The sequence below is a fragment of the Barbus barbus genome (assembly GCF_936440315.1).
Source record: "Barbus barbus genome assembly, chromosome: 47".
NCBI lineage: Eukaryota > Metazoa > Chordata > Actinopteri > Cypriniformes > Cyprinidae > Barbus > Barbus barbus.
Window position 1 is genome coordinate 11,259,605 of NC_136725.1, and position 22,779 is coordinate 11,282,383.

General features: G+C 36.2%; 1 protein-coding gene across 4 annotated transcripts in view; it reads left to right on the forward strand.

Moving 5' to 3' along the window:
- grik1a (glutamate receptor, ionotropic, kainate 1a) overlaps positions 1 to 22,779 on the forward strand; it is a gene marked incomplete at its 3' end in the record, with an annotated part of 57,137 nt that overhangs the window by 19,187 nt on the left and 15,171 nt on the right. For 2 of the 4 annotated variants that reach the window (XM_079410377.1, XM_079410379.1), the window contains 9 exons: positions 155 to 412; positions 4,401 to 4,582; positions 4,872 to 4,925; positions 6,337 to 6,510; positions 7,228 to 7,371; positions 18,048 to 18,155; positions 18,397 to 18,441; positions 20,667 to 20,774; positions 21,450 to 21,653. In XM_079410377.1, the coding sequence (XP_079266503.1) occupies positions 155 to 412; positions 4,401 to 4,582; positions 4,872 to 4,925; positions 6,337 to 6,510; positions 7,228 to 7,371; positions 18,048 to 18,155; positions 18,397 to 18,441; positions 20,667 to 20,774; positions 21,450 to 21,653 (1,277 nt within the window). The remainder of the gene's footprint in view (positions 1 to 154; positions 413 to 4,400; positions 4,583 to 4,871; positions 4,926 to 6,336; positions 6,511 to 7,227; positions 7,372 to 18,047; positions 18,156 to 18,396; positions 18,442 to 20,666; positions 20,775 to 21,449; positions 21,654 to 22,779) is intronic. The other 2 variants (XM_079410378.1, XM_079410380.1) reach the window with 1 other exon arrangement.

A 22,779-nucleotide genomic window follows, 5' to 3' on the forward strand; every position in this document is an offset into this window, starting at 1 on the left:
AAACTTAGCAGAACTAACAAGGCTAGACTATTGTTTTTATTATGTGCATGCTTTGTTCTATGCTTTTCTTTTCCCTTTTTTTCATACCACCACATAGTTTTTCGTGTCACATGTTTTTCTTCCCCGCCTTTTCTCTCTATTTTTCTTCTCTCAGTATGTGACCAGCTGGCCCTGGGGGTCGCTGCGGTCTTCGGCCCCTCTCACAGCTCCTCGGTCAGTGCCGTCCAATCCATTTGCAATGCCCTAGAGGTGCCGCACATCCAGACGCACTGGAAACACCCGTCTGTGGAAAATAAGGACAATTTTTACATTAACCTCTACCCTGAGTACACCTCCATAAGCAGGGCTATCCTGGACATTGTCATTTTCTACAAATGGAAGTCTGTTACTGTGGTTTACGAGGACAGCACAGGTGAGTGACTGTTATGGTTTAGAAAAGGGTGGCAGTTTTTAAAAAGGGATTTTTGAAGGGCAGCTCAATGAGCTTTTTTGAGGTTTTGTTGAGAGGCTTTTTGAAGTGGGATCTTCACACCTTTGAGCTTTAAAATGGGACACTGCAGGCCACAACATTTATACCGAAATCCTCTTTTCTGTTGGAAAGAGTAACTGATGTCCACATATATTTACATTCTATTATATTTGAAGCAAGTGGGAATTCAAACTGAATTCAACAGTAACTCCAGCATTGCTTGTGGCATCATATGTTTTGGATGCTGGTTCTCAAACATAAGCTTGTTGGACATGCTGGCATAGACAAATATTAAACCAGCATAAACTGGTTTGGATATGCGTGGTGGTCTAAGCTAGTGTTTTCAGCAGGGATCCCCTCATGCATTTTATATATTTTTGTTGTCAACTTGCATTTTCTGTTCTGGCAATGTTTGATATAGGACAGTTCTGTAACTGGTTTGCTAGCAGCAAATTTATAGATGAGACATTGCACACAGTCAACCCGTGAATGTGTAAATGTTGGTTTTGCTTTAATTAGCAGGGCGCTGTCACTCACAGCATTTACATTCAATTTCTTTGCATTAAATCCCTGCTTTAAAATGCACAGTGGTGAAACCTTTCAGATGCAGCATTGGCAAGTTTAATGTGATTTCAGGTGGCAAGTATTCATTTGTTTCTCTAGGTCAGTTTGGTTTAACTCACATTTAACCTTATCAGTTTATTTCCTTTTGACATCTTCATTTCAATACCATATTTCATTTTCTATATATTCTGACTATGTGACCTTTTCTAAACCAAAATGGTTTTGAAAACAGTGAAATATTGACTGAATATTGAATATCGTCTCACGTTGTTATTACAGCTGTTTATTTCACAGGCCTGGCTCATATTAAAGAAATGTAGTGAGTGTGATAGTTATTCAGATTATTAATTATAATTTTTTCTCTCAACGAGATGTCCATTTCTCACACTCTATCAGAAGAATCAAACAATAGCTGTATATATAAATCACCTGCATTTGAATAAATTGTGTCTGGTCAGTATTGTGCATAATTCATTAGTGTGCATTATTCTAAAGAAAAAAAATAGTTGTTATCAAATCACTCAAATTGTAATAACTTTCTCTGCTTCTGAGATTACTTCTTTTTTATGTAATCAGGAGAATGCAGAGGGGGATAAAATAATATTATCCAATAAAATATCATCGTATATGATCCACAAATTCAAGTCAGTCATTGCATTATGTGTTATATGTTGTTTTATGATTGAAAATTTGGCCTGTCACATCCTGATCCAACTCCCCCTTTCCTGTCAATTAAAAAAAGCAGCAAAAAGACAACACAATTTATCAAAATAATCATATTATATGCAAATTCGGCGTTATGCTGTAGTTCACTAACACACTTCAAGAGATTCCCTGATGGCAGCAAACTCATTTGGAGAGCAAATCAAATGCAGACAAACAAATCTAGTGTTTAATAACACATAAAAACAAAGAACCGTAAGGCAAAACAAATGGAAAATTGCCCTGCGAATACTTCTGTTTCTACAGCTTAAAATGAGCATGGTGACACTGTAGCCAATGTCTTTGCAGAAATTGCAGATAAAATTTGTGTCAGATTGACCAGTTTCAAAATGATTAGTGTGTCTGATTCATAGCCAGTGACTTGGATCGAAATCATTAGGGGAGCTCAGGGAACAGATGCCAGCGCAAATTTACCCTAGTATTTACACATCACACCATCTCTGCCGTAGTGTGATTTGTCATGAATTCCTGTAAGCCATCTGTTTGAAAACACAAGTTACACACTACTTTTGGTGTGTTTATGTCTAGAAATCTCATACTTTGATAGCCTGATTTATGATCTTATCATTGCATGGAAGTAGTACATCATTATATGACCAAGACTAAATCAAGGCAAATAACTGTAGCCTGTGACTAAAAGTGGTTTCATACCTTTTTTTTTCTGAGCATCAAAGCAGTTTTATTGCTCAAATCTGTGTTTTGGTTGTATTATTGGGCATTATTATGACCGACATATTTCTTTATGCGTGTCATTTACAATGAACTTGTGTAGTAGCTCAGCCTTTATAAGAAATTCATGTCCCTATTAGTCTGCCGCTACTTTTATTGAATTTCCCTTTGATCTTGCATGGGACATTTTCTTCAAAATATAAAATTCTGTAATCCAATTTTGATCCCTTTGAGTTTTGGTAGCGATTAATATTTAAGGCTAGTTTTAGAATGTACCAAACAGCAAGGGTGTTAATACAAAGCCATGATGATTTAATGACAAATTATTAAATTGATAAATTAAATCAGGTAGCTTAGATGGTCTAATCAGATCCTGCACCAGGAAACCATTTACCTTTATGTGCACATTCAATATAATCATACTGTATGACCTTGACGTGTGGTTTATAACAAAATACGATTTTGAGAATATAAAGTGAATAATATAGAATAATAAAAACAAGGAAACAGGAGCAATGAAGAAGCTTTTGATTTCACCCTTGTGACTCCCAGGGGCCCCTACATGTACTGGAGCCCAATAAAAAGTAACCGATGGTTCCATATCAGAGTCTCATGATATAAGCTCATGCAGGAACCCCGAATCTGAGCTTGTTTAATGTCCTAAAGTAATTGATGAGTTCATAAGGAGGTAATTTGAGTCCGAATCGATGTTCATTCAAAAGGTTATCATGTTTTAATGCATCTGTGTGATCTGCAAGATAGTCTGTAGCAGTGTTGTTATTGTTAAATAAAGAAATAAAGCTGAAATAAAATTAAATATAAATAATAGATGAAGAACTTGAACTTGAAGCAGTGGGAGCTGGGCAGATAAATTTTAGAAATGTTCTTTTGGCACAAAAACTGAAATAAAATAAGTTAAGCGGTACACTATAAAAGTGTTTTTTTCAGGTGTAAATAAAACAAATTATTGGTGTACATTTTACCAGACAATTCCATTTCTACTTCAAAATTTCACATCTGACTTAATATGTTACTTACATTTTCTGAGTGAAATTTTTTTTTCTATATTTTTTCAGTGTAAAATTACTAAAACTAAAACTAAAGTTACAGCTAATTAAACATATTTAAAAATGAATAAAAAATACAGAAAGCGCATAACTATTACAAAAAAATGCTCATTTTTAATATATTTAATAAAACAATAAAAATAAATGAAAACTGTAAATATAAAAATAAATGCTATTTCAAAATATTAATAAATATATAAATAATACAAAAATAACACTCATCTTAGAACTCTCAAATTGTTGCTATAAATCAAATCAAAGTTTAAACAGTCAAAAACTAGTACAAAAGAGAGTGGGTGCATATAATATGGAACAGCTGCAGTTTCTGTACTGTGCAGATGTCGTTAAATGTGGCTTATAGTTGAGATTGTGTGTTTTTGGAGGTCATTGCATCATGCTGCCTTGTGGATGTTTGTACCCCAGAGACCTGTGGACTTTTGATCTGGCCTAGGCAAAACCATTAGGCTTGCAGCATGTTACATTTTAAAAGGATATTTCTGGATTTTTCTAGCCTTTACTATTATTCTCAAATCTGTTGAAACAATAAGAAAGCTTTAGAGCAGTATGCAATTATACTTTAGTGAAAGTATCATATTATCTAACTGACTCGCGGTCATTTTCATCCCTTTCCCAGGTCTATTCAGCATTTAGATAACATTTTGACCTGCTACAATTTATTGCAACACTTTTTGCCACTATAGACTGTTTTGATTAAAGAGAAGCCGAAAAAAAAGCATCTGATTGTTATGTATCAACGGAATAGATGAGTCCCAATTTACCGTCCCCGTAAACATCTGCTATCACACTGGGGAAATCAAAAGTGTAATTACTGCAGCTCGTGATGAGTTTGTGTTTCTCTTCCATTGCCCCACACCTTCGATCATTCTTTTGTGTTCTCTTGTTTCAAGGATTGATGCGTATGCAGGAACTGATCAAAGCTCCGTCCAAAAACAACCTGAAGATTCGTATTCGCCAACTGGCGTCGGGAGGAGGCGACAGTCGCCCCCTGCTGAAGGAGATGAAGAAAGAAAAAGAGTTTTACATTATTTTCGACTGCTCCTACCAAGTAGCCGCCGAGCTTCTCAAACAGGTGCGGCACTATTTCTGTAGATTCTCACTCTGAACTTTCATTGAACTCACAAAGTACGTCATACAGATGGAAATGGATTGAAAATGAGAGTGAAGTGCTCTTGCATGCTGTGGCGCAGCAGGATTTCAGAGCTCTACTTTAAAGCAGAAAGATGTAATACAGTTTGTGCCATGCTGCCTTCATTCCTTAATACTGCTGAAACTCTCTTATTTCACACTCAGCCAATCGTTACTTTCTTTTTTTTTCGAATCCTTCCCAGAAAATGTTTTGTTATATTTCTCCCCCACAGCTGATGTCGATGGGTATGATGACGGAGTACTACCATTTCTTCTTCACTACATTGGTGAGTCTGACAAGCGGACAGCTTACTATTAATAAGAGCGCTTTTCATAACATTAGATGGGTGAGTGATTTTCTGCTGTTTTTTATAATTGTTGCTTGTCAGACTGTATGATTCGACCCTATATAAATAAACTTGCCTTGCCTTGCCTTGCCTTGCCTATTGACATTCTGAGACATGAAACCCCTGGGCGACATCAACTGTCTTTCATGTCAGACTGTATAATCCTAATGTATGTTTGACAGTGTTCACAGGGCTTTAAATATCATAGGCCACGTCATATTCTGACATTCTCACTGACACATGAAATTGTACCACATAATCCAAAGCTTTTGTTGGAAAAGATTTAAACCAAAAAAAAAGCTATTAAGATTGTCTTGTGGCTGAACAAAAGAGGGAATTGTGCAAATTTTCAGAACTGATTTCAAATGAATTTGAAATTCGGTAGCAAACAGAATGCAGTTTGAATTTAAATTCAGTAAAGTAGAATGAAATTAACTAAGATTCAGAGCAAATTTGCTCATTTTAATTGTCTAATTTTTAACTATAGAAAAAGAAAGGTTCGTCAAGACAAACTTTGAATCATGCCATGACAACCTTATCAGAAAATTACAAGAGGTGAAAAAAGTTAAGAGGTTAATAACAGGCAAGCAGATACACTACTGTTCAAAATTAATACTTTTATTCATCAAGGACCCATTAAATTGACCCGAAGTGACTTTTTTACATTGTTATAATATAATTGTATTTAAAATATATGTTCTATTCATAAAAAATACTGAAAAAATCACAAAATATTTCACAAAAATATTAAGCAGCACAATTATTTACAACATTGATAATACAAGAAATTATTCATGAGCGCCAAATCAGCATATTCAAATTTTTTTTGAAGGATCGTGTAACAGTGAAGACTGTAGTAATGACTGCTAAAATTGAACTTTACCATCACAGGGATAAATTGCATTTTAGCATATATTAAGATTAACATATATTAAAATCAAAAACATGAAAATCTTTGCCGACCTCAAACTTTACTACAGTAGATTTATTAGAAATGTCACCTTCCTTTATAGAATTTTGTACCATGTGTACAGTATACAGATTTATAGAAGATGGACGCTTTATTTCCTAAAATGCATTACCTGATTAATTTAGTCATTCAGTAAATTCTACTTCCTGTAATTCAAAGTCCAGTACAACTTCCTCTGTATTGTGGCCAGTTTGATTAAAAATTCCAACATATGAATCGAAATGGAGCCAATTCTTGCATTTTTGTACAACCGTGATTTGTGTACTCCTAACAAGGGCTCCTTTTCAGCAATGGAAAAACATGGCATGAAGAGTCTATATCTTGTGCAAAGTTTGCATAGCTCTTAAGGCTAAATCTGGACAAACTCTCGTTGCCTTGCAGGATATGTTTGCTTTGGATCTTGAGCCGTACCGCTATAGTGGAGTCAACATGACAGCGTTCCGCCTCCTGAATCTAGATGATCCATACGTGGCGTCTGTGATCCAGAAGTGGTCCATGGAGCGCCAGCTGGCACCACCCAAACCTGAGAGTGGACTGATGAGCGGCATTATGACTGTGAGGATCAGTCTGCTCTCATATATTTCTGTTCACATCTAGTTCGTTTTTTTCAACTGAAGTGACACCCTTTAATTTTCAGGGTGGATTCTAAGAGTCACAAAATTAGAAAATAGAAAAGTGTGTTATAGACCGTATTTGATCCGCTTCTGTAAGATATTGCATGAACAGGACAATTTGGAGTCACATCAGTTACAGTTGTCGATTGCAGACATTACTGTGTGAACACACATTAAAATGAGCCAATCACACATTTACATATAGACCAGAACTAAAACAGGAGCCTAACTTCTCCCTTTAAGCCCTTCCTTCACCGTTAGAATAACTGGGATTAAGTCTCACCGATGTTGACTAATCTACCCGTCCTCCAGAAGGCAGTGTAGATACTGCTAGCACACTCAGCCTCGTTAGACATGCATGAAGGGCTTAAAGCAGGAAGCATCGGGAGATTTATTCAAATCTATTTTTACCATCCAGGTCACATTTTAGCACTGAATAACACCCAGAGAAACATAAGGTGAGTGCAGCAGGGGACGGGGGAGGGGCTCTCTTACTGTGATCAGATGGAAAGGATATTAAACTTAAATAACGTTACATAACATCCAGTATTGTGCAAATGGTGAAGGAAAAACACCTTCTGCCAGTATATTAATGCATAATGAAGTTTGATTATATTTAGATCATGTTTTGTATGTAAATTCTTCTCTCCTTCCACAGACCGAGGCTGCGCTCATGTATGACGCCGTGTTCATGGTTGCTGTTGCATCTCAGCGGGCCACACAGATGACAGTGAGCTCCCTGCAGTGCCACAGACACAAGCCCTGGAGGTACGGCCCGCGCTTCATGAACTTGTTTAAAGAGGTGAGAATATTGTACTTTATGTAGCAAAACACATTCCACTGATTTCAATTGTAAACTTACATTTGATTCAAAGTGAAACATTTTAGACACTTTACTTGTAAAATACATTATCTCCAGCTTGACAAGTTTAGTGTTTTCAGTGAATTACATTTAATTTAATTTGTGGGATACTCAAGCCAAAAATGAAAAAAGAACATTTAAATTATGACAGAATTGTTTTTTTGGTGGACTGTCCTAATTGTAAACTTGAAACGGTAACACTTTAGCTTAGGGACCAATTCTCACTATTAACTAGCATGCATATTGGCTGTTTATAAGTATTTATAAAGCACATATTAATAGGGGTCGACCGATTATCGGCCTGGCCGATTATTGGCACCGATATTAAGCATTTTTATGATAATCGGTATTGGCCATTTTCAAAACCGATGTGCCGATAAAATTATTTAATTTTGAAACGCGCTATTTGGCTCTGATGCAGCCTGTCGGAACTCACCACTCTGTGGCCTAGAGCAGTCTCCGCCCACCGCGCATCTGATTTGTTGAGAGTCAGGAGTCCGACCAATCAACGTGGAAGACTAAAGGGGCTCTCACACCGAAAGCGCTTGCTAACTGGTGCTGCTTCATCACGCATCAGTTCTCCCTCAAAGACCTTGCACAAGTTGCAATAAATTACAATCCACTACACTGAAGTTGTAAAAACCTCAATATTATCTATTTATGGTTTCCGAGATGGGGGAAACGCAGGGGGAATCGCGGAATCCAGTCATATAAATAGCATTTACTGTATAACGCGGAGTCACGGAATTAGTCAAAGTTTGGATGAATTAATCAAAAGTAGGTCAGTACACTTAAATCGACTCAATGTGTTCGGCGTCTCTCTGTATATGTGAATGGCACAGATGCGCGGTTTTGACAGTGCGCGACGCTCGCGGTGTTTTCCGCATCAGCCATGTCACTAAATGAGGACATAAATATATGAACATCATCCCCAGAACTGCTCTGAGAGTTACTTCATGAGCATTTGACTGTTTCGTTTGAGTAAAACGATCGTCATATCATAAATAGGCTACAGAAACTTAAGAGGTCCTCATGGCAACCTGTCAAAATAAAAGTTCGGTTTATTTACTAATGCTACTACAATTATTACAACTTTTGTTTAAAAGAACAATCACACAATACGCTATTTCTTACATGTTTTAATTTTAATAGTAAACACATTTGTTTGCCGAAAAATAGAGTTTAACTCTCATTTGATTAAAAGATCAATTAAATTAATGTTTTATGCCTTCATTTGCACTGCTCTGTAAATGAAAACTAATGGAAATTACTGTCTCATAGGCCAAGATTAAGATACTGTCACATAGGCCAAGATTATGATGACGGAAATTGGGACATTTCAATAGGCTATTGAACCAAGTGAGCCTATAACAGGCTATTAGTGTTATAGTTTCATTAAAATAGTTGCGGTCTTCTTCACAACTTCTACAATGGAGCTATGAAGACAATTAAATGATTTACACTTATTATATACATTGCGCTTTTTAAATTAATCAACTGATGTGCATTAGATGATGAATTGAATAGTCCCCTCTTGTAGATTATGATTTAGTCAACCGAAAATAATTAAATGAATAATTATGAGAGGTTATGCTATTACACATACATTTCTAACATGTAAATTATTGAAGCCAAATACTTACATTTCCCCAAGCGGTTTAGCTGTAGTATTTAGTATTCATAGGCTTAATCATGAAGCATGCAGTGGCCCCACTTTTAACTCTCTCTTTATATATTACCCTTATTGTAGATGGATGCATGGGGGAAGACAAGAGTAAGAAGTGCAACCAACACTAGGGAAGGCCGTTTTTGTCAGAGCCCTTGTTATTCTTAATTTTGACATTCATTTTCATTTTTACACCAGACATATATATCGGTTCAATATATCGGTTATCGGTCTACTTGGTCTGTAATAATCGTATCGGCATCGGCCCTGAAAAACACATATCGGTCGACCCCTACATATTAATGCCTTATTCTGCATGACCATATTTTGGATCCCTTAGTCCTACCTCATACATACATTTAACAACTACCTTACTATTAATAAACAGCTAATTAGGTGTTTATTGATGAAAAATGTCATAGCTAATGGTTAAGAGCGAGAATTGGACCTTAAAATAAAGTGTGACCCTTGAAACAGTTCACTACAAGCCATTTAAACTATAATTTAAACATAATTTTTTTTCCATGAAATGCTTGCAATTTTATTTTGACAAGGAAAATGTTTTCTTACTGCTAAAAATTATATTCTGCAGGTGAATGCGTATAATGATGTTGAAAAGTTTGGGGTCAGGAAGATGTTTCTTAAGCAGCAAATCAGCATATTAGAATGATTTCTGAAGGATCATGTGACACTAAAGACTGGAGTAATGATGCTGAAAATTTTTGTTACATCATATTTCTTGTACCAACCATAAAAACAAACCATACAGAGCAGTGAAAATAGTGTCTTGCAGGAGACAAATCACTTGAGCTCCAGTGTCTTCAATCCTGTTGGTAGACTGCATTACATAAAATTACAAAAATTACATAAATGCAAATTGCACAAACATTTCATCACATCAGTTGACACATCCACATTGTATCTGCAACAGTTGTAGTCACTCATGTCGAAAATTAGGTAGTTTGATAGATCTCCTGTATGATGTGAATCACGCTGTATGTGTGAATGATGCTTGACACATTGTGGAATATTTATCAGACAGCCTTTTTGAACTCTTTTAGACTTTACACAACTTTTTTCAGATTTTTGACCCGTAGGTTACATAAAAATGTATTTTAGATGAAAACACGTTTTTCAGGGCAGAGGTGCCTGAAAATGGATACTGGTACCTCCTGCGTTTTGATCTTTTTTAAGTCCCAGATCACTGCTGGATGCTCTCACCGCCTTTGAACCAAGAGGTCATAACAGTTCTCCTTCATGTCTGAGTGTGGGGTGTGTGTCCCTCCACTCGAGAACTCAAAAAAATTAATGCCTGTAATAAAACAAGATGGCTGTCGAGGGGAATGAATGTTTGTTCTGAATATATGGAGTCAATTTAATGCTGCATATATTTGCATGAGAATTTAAGCATTGCAAAAGAAAATAAAGTTTTGCAAACGAAAATGAAAGTATTGAGAAAAAATAAATGTGCTTTTTGCAAACAAAAATGAAGTATCGCGAGAAAAAAAGAAGTTTTGCAATCAAAAATAAAGAATTGCAAAATATAAATGAAACATAAAATAAAAAAATTATAAATACATCTCTGATAATCCCAGGTTGCTATGGTAACGTGGGTTTGTTTACCCATTAATATCTCGTGGTCACGAGAAATTTAAACCAATTTTTTTTTTTTTGCATCTTCCAGTGACAGTCATTTCTTAATTTATGCCAGGAGTTATGTAAATGAAAAACGAAGTCGAGATCAATATGAAGCTTGAGACCTTTTTAATGATGTATAGTTTATGAAGTTAATTCCATTCTTTTACATTAAAACTAGCAGTAACTCTGAACTAATGTAAACAAAGAACGCTGTGCGCTGGCGTCCTCCCACAGGTTAAGAGATTTTAAACAAGCACTGTTAATACACATTTAGTTAACCAAATGAAACAATACACATTTTAATGCTATAAAAGTGTGCACATTGAGAGAAATAAACAGCAGATGTTCATATTAACAACTTCTTTAACTTGAGCAAACGCCTCTGAATACTGCTGCTAATACACTTAATAAAATGAAAACATGCATGTTTTAAAGCTAATAAATAAAAGGAAACAATCCACCAGCATGCCTCTGTTCAATGACGGTGCCTGGATCACTTGTGATCTGTGTCTCTGGCCAATGACGTCACTTCCAGGGAGGCATGCCCAGGCCTGTTGTACACGCCCCCGTCCCTTGACTCCACCCCCATGTCAAAACAGTGCCACAAAGTGAGTCGCGCAGAAACGTGAAGCACAAAGAACTGAAACGCAAACTAAAAGCAGCTTTGCAAATAAATTAGTAGATATGGCCATGGAAAATATGTATTGCAAAATCATTGCTTTTGCTCTGTTTCATTTATATTTTGAAATTCTTTATTTTTGATTGAAAAACGTTTTTTTCTCGCAATACTTAAATGCGGCATTATACAATAAATGCGACATAAAATTGACTCCATATGAATAGGCTTTTCAGTAACATTTTTAGATATGCTTTCAGTTCCACTTGCATAGCGTCTCAGCAGTTGGAGTGTTACTGGCTTTAGAAATGGAGGAGGCTTTATGGTAATTATTTTTTTTTTTAAATAAAAATGAATAGTGCCACAGTACATTAGAGAGGGGGCGGCCCAGAATGGCTCAGCACTGCAGAGGGTGAATTTATTTCCCTGCTTGAGTCTGCCCTATGTGTTTGAACTAGGAACCCTCAGTCCTTGATACTCAGTTTGCACCTTAATCACAAAGCACCACAGGACTTAAAGCTGCTGTTAGCTGTTTTTTATTACCTATGCTACTACCTGACAGATATCACTGAAAAAGGTTTCATGAGGAATTACACTTGTCTCTATGACAGACCTAGACTCTGTAAACAACAGGGAAGGCCTTTCAAAAACGTTAGCACCAGGTCAACTACCAGTCATTTCGCACATTTGGATTTACTGATATCTGGTTTGCTGACATGTCTTTGAAGGGTTTTTTTGAGAGATGTGTGGTTTCAATGAAGGAAAGGCGATCTAATTCTGTGGTGCAAGTTAACAATGTGGCTAATATTGCATACAACAATGATAAAGCTGAAGCTTGGCATTTCTGTACCATTAGCATCACCAAATGAAATTGTAAACATAATAGTACTGTGTTCTTTTGGTGTGTTTTGCTTCTCTGTTTGATGGAGATTTCTCTGCGGGATCATGGGTAATTTTCATTACCTGCATTGCAGAATCATTGTAGTTTTTCACCAGGAATTCCACTATCCAACACAAGTTTTATTTAAAAAAAAAAAAAAAAAAACTTGGATTGATGGCTTCAATAGAAGCCATTGATTAACAGCCTTGTAACTCACAGTAGGTCTATCTTTAAAAGTTATCTTTCAAAATCAGTTCCCCTATGGAGAAAAAGAAAGGGATTTTTACTTTCAGAACCCAAATGTTACACTCTCTACTAGCGTCGCCAAATGAAATTGTAAACATAATAACTGTTTTCAAACAGGTTTCTTGGAAAATTCTGGTCATCTTCCATTAAACAAAAAATCCACAAAGTCATGCTATTGGTTGAGCCAATGTTGCTATTTTGGGCTGCTCAAATACACAGAGCTATGTTTTGAAAATGCCACAGAGCTACAGTGTTTACACTTTAAAGGAAATTAACCTTTAAATGGCTTTAAATCACATGTTAAACTGGGAAAGGAGAAAGTATTGAGCATCTGAAAAATGTCGCACTTCGTGTATAAGTGACTAATTAGGCTTGTTTTGAGTTGAGCAAGTGTGGAGTTAGTTTCCTATACATGCCAACACTAAGATGAACACTAATGAGTCCAGATGCTACATTTTAACGACCCATAAACTCTGTAATACAACCCCATTAAAGCCATAAAACACTGTGTTGTAAGAGGCCTCTCTACAGACACTAAGCTAGGAACACTCTTAATGTGCAACATGTTGTAGGGTACAAAAACACATGTGACACCTTCTGTGAACTGCATATGTGCTGCGGCCATTGAAATTCTTCACTTTAACTACAGCAGCAGCAATGCTGGAGCGTTTTAAATAGATTGCCAGGACAAATAAAATCCCTCTTCATTTCATTTACTCTTTTTCTTGCTTGTCCTGTCCATTTAAGTCATTTTCACTCACTTAAGTACTGTAATGTGAATTTCGGTGTGACTGATCAACTGTGACAGAAGGCTGAACAGCTTTAAATGTAGTATTTGTTTATGTTGACCCGTTGGGCAAGAGATGCTGATCAGTGCGGTTTTGCTTATGGGCTCTGCCTTTTATGAGGAAAAAGCTACAGAATGTATTACGTGAAATATAATTTCAAATTATGGAGCTCCTGTACTGTAGCAGAAAAAAAGAAAAATGTTTTTACACCCCATTTAAGGAGCATTGATTATATTCCACTGCATATGATTCTGACGAAACGATACAGCATAAAAGACCCGCAGCTCTAGTCACACGTGCAAGGGAGGTTTTCATGATATTTGTCCCTGCTTGCGGCCTAATTGTAGGGTTGAAGTGAAAAATAAGTATAATTGTTATTTTTGGCACTAAAAATGTTTGTGATCCACATATTAGGGTCACCACCCTCTGCTTCTCAAAACCAACAAGGGAAATACGTGTTGTCATTATCATATTATACACAGAAGATCATTTTTGCTTTTAGAAAGAAGTGAAATGTTGCAACAATCGTAGCTTAGCTGTAACATTGAAGTTACACTAGTTAAAGTAAGTTTATATGTTAAGAAAATATTCTTGCTTTTTAATGTTTTTACATTTGTAATCGTTACTTTATTCATTATTTTCTTTTGTTTTGTTTTGCTTTTGCAATGCTTATAATCCAAGACTGACTTCATGGCCAAAAGCTTTTCTTCTCTCACCCCACAAATCAAAGACATTAAAAATGACCAGTCATGTGACCATTGTTAATTCAGTGGGTATGACGGTAAGTCAGCACTAAAAGACCAGTATCCTACCCAGCAGGCTTGATCTTTAGAGATGCCAGATATCTCAGAAAAGTATGTTGTTTTTAAGAGCTGGCGGTGCAGCATAGTGGTTAAAGGTTTGTGTCTTTAACCCAAAGGTAGTCGGTTCTAATCCCACAGGAATTGCCCTATGCACTAGCGATGTTTTGGCCTTAAGCGAGGCACTTGGGTTGCTCCAGGGGTACTTTGGACAGTGTCAACTAAATGGCAAATTAGTAACAAGTGAATTCATGTTGTCATTTTTAAAACAAAGTCTGTTTTTATTAAAAAATAAAATATAATTTCTGGCATATGTGAACACATTATTATGCAGTGCACCACTTGTCTCCAGTGGCTGCATTACAGTTCCCTGAAATGGTGGAAATGGTTTACATCGAGGTCATCATCAAGTCTCCAAGAATCCTGTGGGATAGTAAAGCTGTATCCACCTAAGCATGAGCTGGTGATGTGTTGAAGGCCAGCCGTTGCCTGTTATTTTGAGATGTGCTCTGAGAAACACTGCAACCTTGAGAACAGAGGTGCTGTTTTTCTGATATCCCACCCACTTATCAAACCTAGAGAGGGCTTGAACAGGGCTATTACTCTTCCTTAGTTGCCTCAGCTGATTGAATTCTGGGATTGTTTGCTCTCATTTTTGGTAAAACAAAGCTGGGGGAAATTAAATGACAGTACGCTAGCTTGAATGTTTTTGCTTTTAGGTACTATACAGTCAGGCCTGACCAAACAGTGTAGGGAAGAGCACTTGTCATTTATTCAGAAAATGAAGCCTGGCAGCTCTGATGTATAAGCATCATAAACTGTGTGAAATCACTTTTTAATTCATTTTAAAAAATATAAAAAAAATGTACATATCACTTCATTTAGAAGTATGCCGTTAAACTACAAGTCTAAACTCACAGTCTGATCTTACATTCGTAATAACTGTAGTAGTTGCATGTGACTGAGTGTAACAGAAAATGAAAAATTGATAATTAGATTTTTTGTATATTATACATGCTACTTAAAACATCCTTATATATATATATATACTTATATATAAAACATCCTCAAACACTACACACATCTTAAGATTGTTAAGAATGGCTTTAAAGGGTTACACCACCCCAAAATGAAAATTTTGACATTAATCACTTACCCCCATGTCGTTCCAAACCCGTAAAAGCTTTGTTCGTCTTTGGAACACAATTTAAGATATTTTGGATGAAAAGCGGGAGGCTTGTGACTGTCCCATTGACTGCCAAACAATTAACACTGTTGAGGTACAGAAAAGTATAAAAAAAACATCTGCCATCAGTGGTTCAACCGTAATGTTATGAAGCTACGAGAATACTGTTTGTATGCAAAGAAAAAAAAACGACTTTATTCTGCGTCAGCGTAGCACCATTTTTGAGAATTTAATAGTATGCAAACTGCGTACGCTGTTATGTGTCAGCTGCACCACAAGGATACGCTGTTTTCATTCAAATCAAAGTGTAAGCAACCGTAGAAGAAATATCTGTGAGGTATGGCTGACACAGAACAGCGTACGCAGTTTTCGCCCAGCAGATATTCTCCAAAATGGCGCTACGCTGATGCAGAGCAGACAAATTGTTGAATAGTAGTTTTTTGGGGAGTTTTTTGCGTACAAGATGTATTCTCGTAGCTTCATAACATTACAGTTGAACCACTGATGGCAGATAGATGTATTTGACAATGTTTTTTATACTTTTCTGTACCTCAACAGTGTTAATTGTTTGGCAGTTAATGGGACAGTCACAAGCCTCCCGGTTTTCATCCAAAATATCTTAAATTGTGTTTAAGGTGTCTACCTCTGTCTCCAGGCCTTCTTCCGCTACACGGGTCTGGCCCGCCATCCCTCCCCCTGGTCCACCTCCTTTCCACCTCCCTCCTGGACTTTTTGTTTTCTGTTTATGACTGGGGAACGTCTGAAATCCGCTACTTAAAGGGGGAGTTCTGTCACGGTCTTCAGCTGGTGTGCCCAGGATGGCCACCAGAGGACACTGTATCGTTTTAGGCACATGACTTCTGTTGTGTTTGTGTTGTACCATGTGCTTTCTCCTGTCTATTGTCTGTCCCCTCCCATCTTGTCACCTCATTATTATTTCAGTTGCTCCACCTGTGTCTCCCTCCTCGTTTTTCTCCCTATTTATTCTCCAGGGCTGTATCCGAAATCGCCCCTATACCCTCATTCACTATTGCCTAGATTAGTCCACTCATACAGTTCACTTGAAGGAGTGAATGAAAACGAGTGAGTGAATTCGGACACTGAGTGCACCGGAAGGACTGCCGCTTTTGCATAGTTTGCTTGCTGTTAAATAATTATTTGAAACGGGCAGCTCTAATAGTAAGATTGAAGGATATATCTTGAACTCTGTCACGGAAATTATGTATAAACCCTAATAGTCAATTTACAACTAATTTTGTACCTTTGTTGTATTACGCCGTGGACGAGCGCTTCTAAAATTAATGAATGGATGATTCAGCTGCGGGCGCCATCTTCTGGTGAGATGCGGGAATTCACTCGGCGTGTGACTCTCACAGTGCATTCTGGGGATTCTCTAGCCGTTGAGTGTACATCGGTTGTACACTCGTTTTTGCGGTGCATTGTGGGATTGAATGAGTGCACTCGAAAACATTCACTAAAATTCATTCATTCATTAAAATGGCTGTCTAGTGCACTATTTGAGGGGATGGGGGTGATTTCGGATACAGCCCGGGTGTCTGCAGTCCTGTGCTGATCTGTTGTTCTACGTCGTGTGTGTGTTATGTCTGCCTGTACTGCAGTTCTCTGCCTGCCTGCCTGTTTTTCCCCCTTGGGGTGGTTTTTGTTCATTTTTGTTTCATTTTATTATTAAAAGAAAGACCATTCTGCCTGCATTTGAGTCTTCGTCTCTCCCCACCCACGACAAAATCAACTTGAGCTGAATATTGACACTATTGTTTTTTAGAGCTGCTTTATCTGAACTGAATCTGAACTGACTGTCTCCAACTGTCTCCATAGTTGAGTTTCCATAACTGATTCTCCTATATTTCTGTTTATCTCTGTGAAGCTGCTCTGACACAATCTGTAATGTATAAAGTGCTAGAAAATAAAGACTTTTTTATTTTTGATAAAATAAATGCAGCCTTTGTGAGCACAAGAGAGAAAACATTAAAAACAAAAACCTTATGGACCCCAAATGCATGATTTGATGTATTATAAATTAAATTGTGACCATAATATTAAGAATTACAAATGGAAAACATTGTTTACTTGAATAAAAGGAATAGTTCACACAAAAATTTAAATTTTGTCGTCATTCACTCACCCTCATGTCATTCCAAACCTGTATAAGTTTCTTTCTTATGTTGAACGCAAAAGAAGATATTTTGAAGAATTTTGAAAAATCAAACAGTCCCCATTGACTTCTATAGTTGGGAAAAAATACAACGGAAGTCAGTGGGGACCATAAACTGTTTGAATTCCAGCTTTCATCAAAATATCTTCTTTTATACTTAACATAAGACAGAAACTCATACAGATTTGGAATGACATGAGGGTGAGTAAATTTTAATCATTTTTTGGTTAAATATTACTGGTGTTACATTTAAATAGTGTTTTCCCTTATATTAGAGCAAGTGCTGCTTTTCTCCCACTGTATTTTATGTCATAAAAGAAAAAATGTGGTAAAACTTGAGTGAGATATAATACAATAATTCACAATTTTATGCATCATTGGGCAAACCTAAAGCACATGATCCAAGTGTTCATGTTTAGATTCTATTTATGTTCACAATAGTCCATTATACTAACATTTTACTGACCAGCAAAATGTTTAGTTGAAACTGTTGTGGGTTTTTTTGTGTTAACAGACACGTGCCCCGAGGCTGCATAATATTCCATTACCGCTATGACTGAAAGACACAGCAGTAAAACCGATATTGTGCATCATTCTCAATGTATACTGTTTTTGTGCCTCAGGCCCAATGGGATGGTTTGACAGGACGGATAGTCCTTAACAAGACTGATGGTCTGCGGAAAGAGTTCAACTTAGACCTCATCAGCCTCAAGGAGGATGGCACAGCGAAGGTGAGTCAGCTTAGCTGGACGCCGATGAGAGACGTTCAATGATATGATTTCTGTAGCAGCAGAAATGACTGGAAACTGTAAATTGAGTGTCTTTATGTCTTCAAAATAGATTAAATGAATTCCCTGTGAGTGGACGTTTAAATATGTTTTTCTCAAAGCAGACCTATTAATTATCCAGATCATTTGTATTGACCTTGTTGCTCCCATGCTGACTACACAACTCTTCAATTCTTCCTAAAAGCGAGCGGCTGATGCTGCATCACGACCTACTAAATTATGGACAAAGGTTTGTTCCAGTCTTGGTTTCATTCCCTGAGTTCGTGATTAAGACCTGTGGAGAGCTTGGATTTCCTCCCCTGTGTGAAATTCACTTCAGTAAACCCAGTGCCCTTTCATCGGCTTCCCTTTCCCTGCAGAAATCCCTTCACTTCCTTATGGAAAGAGATCGCTGCCAGTCACTTCTGCCAGAATGTCTCACTGAGATGCATAATGTGTGCCAGTTATAGTTATGACAGTTAAATCACCATACTCGATATCCAGCACTGTAAAATGGGCACTTTTTCTGCAATGTTTTGTGCCTCAGTAAGTAACACATCTCCATACAAGCCAGCTCAAGCGTGCAGAAAAACGTGCATTAATCCACAGGCAGACATTTATAGAGCAGCTCTAATCCACTTTTAAAATTCATTTGAATAAGTCACTAATTTCAGACTCAAATGAGCTGTGTGACAAGTGCCATACATAAACATACACTAGATTAGGCTTGTGTTAACAAAGGGTTTATTAAACAGAGAAAAGCAAGTTTGATTTAATTCCTTTACTGCTGACATGTTTTAAAGGGATCATATCATACTTTTATTTTATTTTAAGATTCTGTATAATGTATAATCAAATTGGCTTGTCAAAAACTGTCATAATTTAGCTTTTCAAACCACTTTCTATCCGTTGAGATGGATAGAACTGAAAAGGCTGCTTTTATTGAATGCTATTTATTAATTTACAAACAGTTTTTTACAAGTGTTGATTTTAATGGAAACATATTTCATTTATGGAATAAAACATTTAAAGGTAATTGCAACCTATTATGGTCATTTTTGCCTCAATAAACTCCTTTTAGTTAGTAAAGTAGTTATGCGGGATATGTGCTTTATAAGTACTAATAAAAAGGCAATATGTTAATAATAGGCATGCTAATAAGCAACTAGTTTATAGTGAGAATTAGTCTCTATACTGAAGTATTACCTTATATAGTTTTAATACATGTTTATATCTCACTTGTGGAAAATTGCGAGATACAATCTCACAGTTGTGAGAAAAATGTCAGAATTGTGAGAGAAAAAGTTGCAATTAAATTTTTAATAATTTATTTCATGATTAAGCTTCTATAGATTTCTGAAACTCTTTTCTCATAAAATAAAGAATCATTTGATTCCTCTAATGCAAATAAGACTGATGGTATATCAGATAATATTTTCTTTTGTGATATATTTTTTGAAGATATCAAGCTTCTCAAATAATATATCCTGATTTACATTTATTCATTTAGCTGACGCTTTTATCCAAAGCGACTTACAATTGCTATGTATGTCAGAGGTCGCACGCCTCTGGAGCAACTAGGGGTTAAGTGTCTTGCTCAGGGACACATTGGTGTCTCACAGTGGATTCGAACCCGGGTCTCTCACACCAAAGGCATGTGTCTTATCCACTGCGCCATCACCACCCACTGATGACATTGTTTCATTTTTATAGAAGCTATTGTGCCTCAAAAGTTTAAACTTTTCTTCATATCTTTAGACATTTTCCATCAGTCTTCTTATGCCCATATATTCTTATGTTCATATATTGAATTATTTAAAGCCCATTATTATGATGGCATCCTCCATAATTTGAATAACGGTGGAGATAACAGAAAAGCTTCATCGGTTGCAGAAATGTTGGAAAGAACTTTTCGTGCTTCATTAAACAGCCATTACTCCAGTCTTCACTTTAGTGTGGTCCTTCAGAAATCATTTGAATGGTATTATACATATTTGGCTAGCAAGTAGATTAGTAAAGTTTCACAGTTTTATTTCTAGAGAACTATTCAATTTCTTATAATCTTTTTTGACTTCCCTCTTTATATGTCATTGTGTATCCTATTTATGACAACATCAGTTCAACATGGCTTATGATCTTCTATTTTAGTGGGCAAATGTGTATCTCTTTAAAAACTGTCATATTTTGTTCAGGTAAAAAGTAAGAGTACATTTTTTTCCCTGTGTGATTTAATAATTAATGCATCAAAATCATTCAGAATTTGTAGACCATGCATTAAATAGGGTAGCTGAGTGCTTAACTGGGTTTTATTGTGCAGTAAAGTAGTGTTTTACAATCAAATGGATTAGACCTAGTTTTTTCCATTCCCTTTCCTTTCCTGACCTTCACTGATAAAGTCTGTCCATCTTTTATTGTCATCTCAGAAACAGAGACTCATGTTCTTCATGCCTTGTCATTCTTATACTGTATTGTTAGATTGGAGTGTGGAACTCTTACACTGGCCTCAAACTGACTGAGATGAAAGACAACAAAAACATCACAGACTCTATGGCTAACAGAACACTTATCGTCACCACAATCCTGGTAAATGTATAATGTACAATTTCACTCCCTCATTTATGTAAACCAACTTTTTCAGTAGTCCAGATTTGTCTTCACCCTGTGAATAGTTTCACTGGTGCACAAAATGTAGTTTTTAGCAACATAATTGTATATGCATGAGAAAAAATAGAATTATATATTAGTGCTGTCGAAACGATTAATCGTGATTATTCGCATTCAAAATAAAAGTTTTTGTTTACATAATATATGTGTGTGTGTACTGTGTATATATACAATATATATTTTGAAAATATTTACGTTTACATGTATATATTTATATTATATATAAATATATTTAATGTATAAACAACCTATTTTTCTTAAATGTATATGTGTGTGTGTGTGTGTGTGTGTGTGTGTATCTGTGTGTATTTATATATACATAACAAATATACACATTACACACACATACTGTATATTATGTAAACAAAAATTTTATTTTAGATGCGATTAATTGCGATTAATCAGTACTGTTATGTATAAAATTTTTAGTACATTTGAGTGGTTTGTACAAAAAAAACTACTTTTTACTTTTATTGTTTTTATTGGTTTTTTACTCTCATCTGGCCAGCTAACTTTGCCTTTGTGACATATTTAAATCAAATATAATACATTTTACCAACTGCATCATTGCATGTGAATTTACCTTGTGAACAGGAGAACCCTTACGTTATGTTTAAGAAGTCTGACAAGGTGCTATATGGGAATGATCGCTTTGAGGGCTACTGTCTAGACCTGTTAAAAGAGCTGTCCAACATCCTGGGGTTCACTTATGAAGTCAAGCTGGTTTCTGATGGGAAATATGGAGCTCAGAATGACAAAGGCGAATGGAACGGCATGGTGCGGGAACTAATCGATCATGTGAGTGATCTCCCATGATGCTTTACAAAGATGTTCAAGGTCTTTCGATCATACCATCCAAATGCAGTCTTTGTAGATGACCTTCTGCCTTTTCATTACATTTCAGTTTAGATAGGACTATTTAGAGACTACAACCAGACTGTTAAAGGTATAGTTCACCCATTCTGTTGTTAATTCGTTCATCTTACCAACACAAATTAAGATATTTTTGATGAAATCTGAGAGCTTTCTGATCCTCTATTGACAGCAACGCAACTACCATGTTCAAGGCCCAGAAAGGTAGTAAGGACATCGTTAAAATAACCCATGTGACATCAGTGGTACTATTGTGAATGCGCGTCGAAGACTGACATGAAGAGAAGGAATTGTTGAATAAAGTGATTATTTTAGTTTTCTTTGCGCACAAAAAGTATTCTTGTATCTTCATAAAATTACGGTTGAACCTCTGACGTCACATGGACTATTCGAATGATGCCCTTACTACCTTTCTGGGCCTTGAACATGGTAGTTGCGTTGCTGTCTATAGAGGATCAGAAAGCTCTCAGATTTCATCAAAAATATCTTCATTTGTGTTCTGAAGATGAACAAAGGTCTTACAGGTTTGGAACGACATGAGGGTGAGAGAATTTTTAATTTGGGGTGAACTATCCATTTAATACTCAGATTATCCAAGAAATGTCCGTTTCTAATGGATGTTTTTGTAACTTGGCTTTTCACAGGCAATTTAGAAAAGCAAAGAATTATGTTTTGTTTCATATTTCATTTAATTTGCTTGATTATGTTTATTTACCAAAAGTTTTAGTCTAAAGCTTTGGTAGGAAGACTACATTTGTGTATGCAATACATCAAGATCTTTTACTTTGTAAAACAGCATTTGTGCATTCATCTGGCTGTAAAAAGTCTGTTTTAAATTGATTATGAATATCCTTGTTCTTCTACATAGATTTAGTTTTCAAGTACATTTGTCAACCCCCAGTGTCTTTGCAGTATTTATCAGCATAGTAGGAATACAAATCTATAAAAGAGCCTTTTTGTACATCTTTTGTTTAACTGAGCTTCATAAAACAACAGGAAGCGTCAAACAGATCGTGGGATCCATCCCCACAGGCATCACTTGTTTGTATCT